This window comes from Echinops telfairi, unplaced genomic scaffold (genome assembly GCF_000313985.2).
Source record: "Echinops telfairi isolate 266 unplaced genomic scaffold, ASM31398v2 ScPeMD7_5;HRSCAF=22, whole genome shotgun sequence".
Lineage (NCBI taxonomy): Eukaryota > Metazoa > Chordata > Mammalia > Afrosoricida > Tenrecidae > Echinops > Echinops telfairi.
This window is the reverse complement of record NW_022103901.1, coordinates 30,944,002-30,946,409: the sequence shown is the minus strand read 5'-3', so window position 1 is coordinate 30,946,409 and position 2,408 is coordinate 30,944,002. Positions and strand designations below refer to the sequence as shown.

General features: G+C 58.5%; 1 protein-coding gene across 1 annotated transcript in view; it reads right to left on the bottom strand.

The window, feature by feature from the left end:
- Positions 1-2,408, bottom strand: part of LOC101640057 (ATP-binding cassette sub-family A member 17-like) — a 69,255-nt gene that overhangs the window by 17,880 nt on the left and 48,967 nt on the right. The window contains exons 18-20 of the mRNA XM_045286033.1: positions 1,547-1,820; positions 1,241-1,445; positions 506-725 (exon numbers count right to left, since the gene is read on the bottom strand). Of these exons, the coding sequence (XP_045141968.1) occupies positions 506-725; positions 1,241-1,445; positions 1,547-1,820 (699 nt within the window). The remainder of the gene's footprint in view (positions 1-505; positions 726-1,240; positions 1,446-1,546; positions 1,821-2,408) is intronic.

Below are 2,408 nucleotides of genomic sequence, written 5' to 3'. Positions count from 1 at the left end.
AGTCTTGGAAACCCAAAGGAACACTGGTGCTGTGAGTTAGGCATTCGCTTGCTGATTGCAAGGTCAGCAGTTCAAAGCTTGTCTGCTTCTGTAAAGACAGACAAGCTCAGAAACTCGACATCAGGTTGTTAGGAGCTGGATAGGCTCGAAGGCAGGGGTTAACCCAACCACATCGGTGGGGAGTCCCAGCCATTTCTCCACACGGGCTCCACTCGCCTGCCTGGCCGCGTGCCCGCGTGCCCGCGTGCCCCACGTGTCTGAGCGTAATCACTGTGGCTGGGAGTATGCTGCATTTGTCTACACCGTGGCCTGCCTGCGTGCTGGTTTTCTCTGGCTACTGCTGAGCAGGACCCACGTTCTCCACAGCACCTCTCTGCGGAGCGAGCCGTTCCCCCAGAGATGGCTGCTGGGGCACCTCCTGCACGCTCCTGGACGCTCCTGCACAAGGGCTGGCAGGGGCACGCGCCCATGCGAGGGAGCAGAGGGGTGTGGCCCCGGGCCTCACCTCTCCTGCTTGTGGCGGAGACGAGGATGAAGGGGCTGATGCTCAGGAAGGTGAGCACGAAGATGAGCTTGATGAACGCGGAGCCGGGGCTGGCGAAGCAGAAGCTGAGCACGTAGACGAAGGGGATGATGGCCCAGCCGTAGAGCATGAGTGAGAGCAAGACGGCTAGGCCGTTCTCCTGGTAGGTGAAGGCATCTTCTCTATAGTACAGAAACACCACCTGCGGAAAGGCAGCGGGTGGGAGGAGTCACCAAGGGCCCTGGCCCACCACCCGCCTTCGCACTCTCTTGCGTCAATGGCAGAGGGGCGGCCGCAGTGCACCGTGACAAGGAGCCTCAGAGGCACCGGGAACATGATGGTTTGTTCTGCGTAGAGGAGCCAGGGACCTTGGAGCCCCTCAGTCCAGTCACCACTGAGATCCAGCAGAGCCCTGTGAGCCATTAACTACCCTTTCTGATTAGGAGGGAGGAGTTTCTTACTAGTGGGGAGGAGCAGCTGGGGGGAGGCTTCCTAGGGGCAGGCCCCGCTGCTCCTAAAGACAGCCTCAGTTCTTACTAGCCTTTCACCTGCTAAGGACCTCCACACCCCCACCGCCACCAACTCACCAGTGACAGCCAGCCTCTCACTTACAAGGGCTCCCCACCCCCACTAACTCACCACGACATCAGCAGCAGCAGCAGCAGCAGGGTGGCACCAGGAGGGACCCACCCTGCAGGGGGCTCTTCCCTAGCTCACCAGCAGCAGCAGGCTGGGTTCTAGGACGGTGATGAGGTCCCATAGCAGGTTGGGGATCCAGAAGGTAGCCACGTGGACGCCACCGACAAACTGGTTATGTTTGGCCTTGCTGGCGTTCTCCTTGACGGTCAGGATGGAGAAGGAGCTGGCCAGGAAGGCCATCCCGAAGAGCAGGTTGATGACAAGGGAATTCACTTTGAGGTCTCTGTGAGGGAGCGACAGGTGGGGGTGAGGGTGGGGCAGGCTCCGGAGGAGTGCCACCTGCAGCTCTGGGGCTGGGCAAGGCCGTGTGGAGGGCACACGTACTGGTAAAGGATGTTCTCAGACATTTCCACGGCCGGTAGGGGCTGAGGGTGGTTGGTGACAGTAATGGACGCCCCAGTGCCTGAGAGCAGCCTGAACAGGAAGTTGTCCACCAGCGCCAGGGCCAGGGCAGGGGAGTGGTAGGCCTGGTTGTTGAACAGCACGGTCACCGTGGAATGGCCCTGGACGTCTTCGATGGAGACGGCCACCAGGTACAGCTTGTCAAAGCCCTCCGGCTCCTCCTCCTTCTTCTGCAGCAGGAACTCATCCATGGAACCTGGGCAGAGCAGAACACCTCACTCCCTGTGTAGCCCTGGGGCCTGCAAAGATTTACAAGCTCAGAACACCTTGGTTAACACATTGGCCTATGATCCGAAAGATTGGCAGTTCGGAAACACCAGTCGCTTCAAGGGACAAAGATGGGGCTTTCTACTCCTGTAAGCAGTTACAGTCTTGGAAACCCACAGGGGCAATTCTGCCCTGTCATGCAGGGCTGCTGTGAGTTGGCATCAACTCAGTGGCAGTTGAGTTTGGGGTGTTTTTTGGATCACTCTCTGAGGCACTCTGGAGGTATTGTAGCTTAGGAATTGGGCCTCTAACTCCCAGGTCGGTGGTTCAAAAACACCAGCTGCTCCCCAGGAGAAAGATGAGCCAGTAGAGACACACAACCTCAGAAACCCCAAGAAACAGGTTCACGCCGCCCTGTCGGCTCTCTGCAGCAGAACGGACTCAGTGGCCATGGGTTGGGTGATTGGGGTTAGTTGTTAGAAAGACACAATAGCGGAGGGAGGGTGGGGTGGAAAGGGGGAACCAAGTACAAGGATCTACATATAACCTCCTCCCTGGGGACGGACAACAGAAAAGT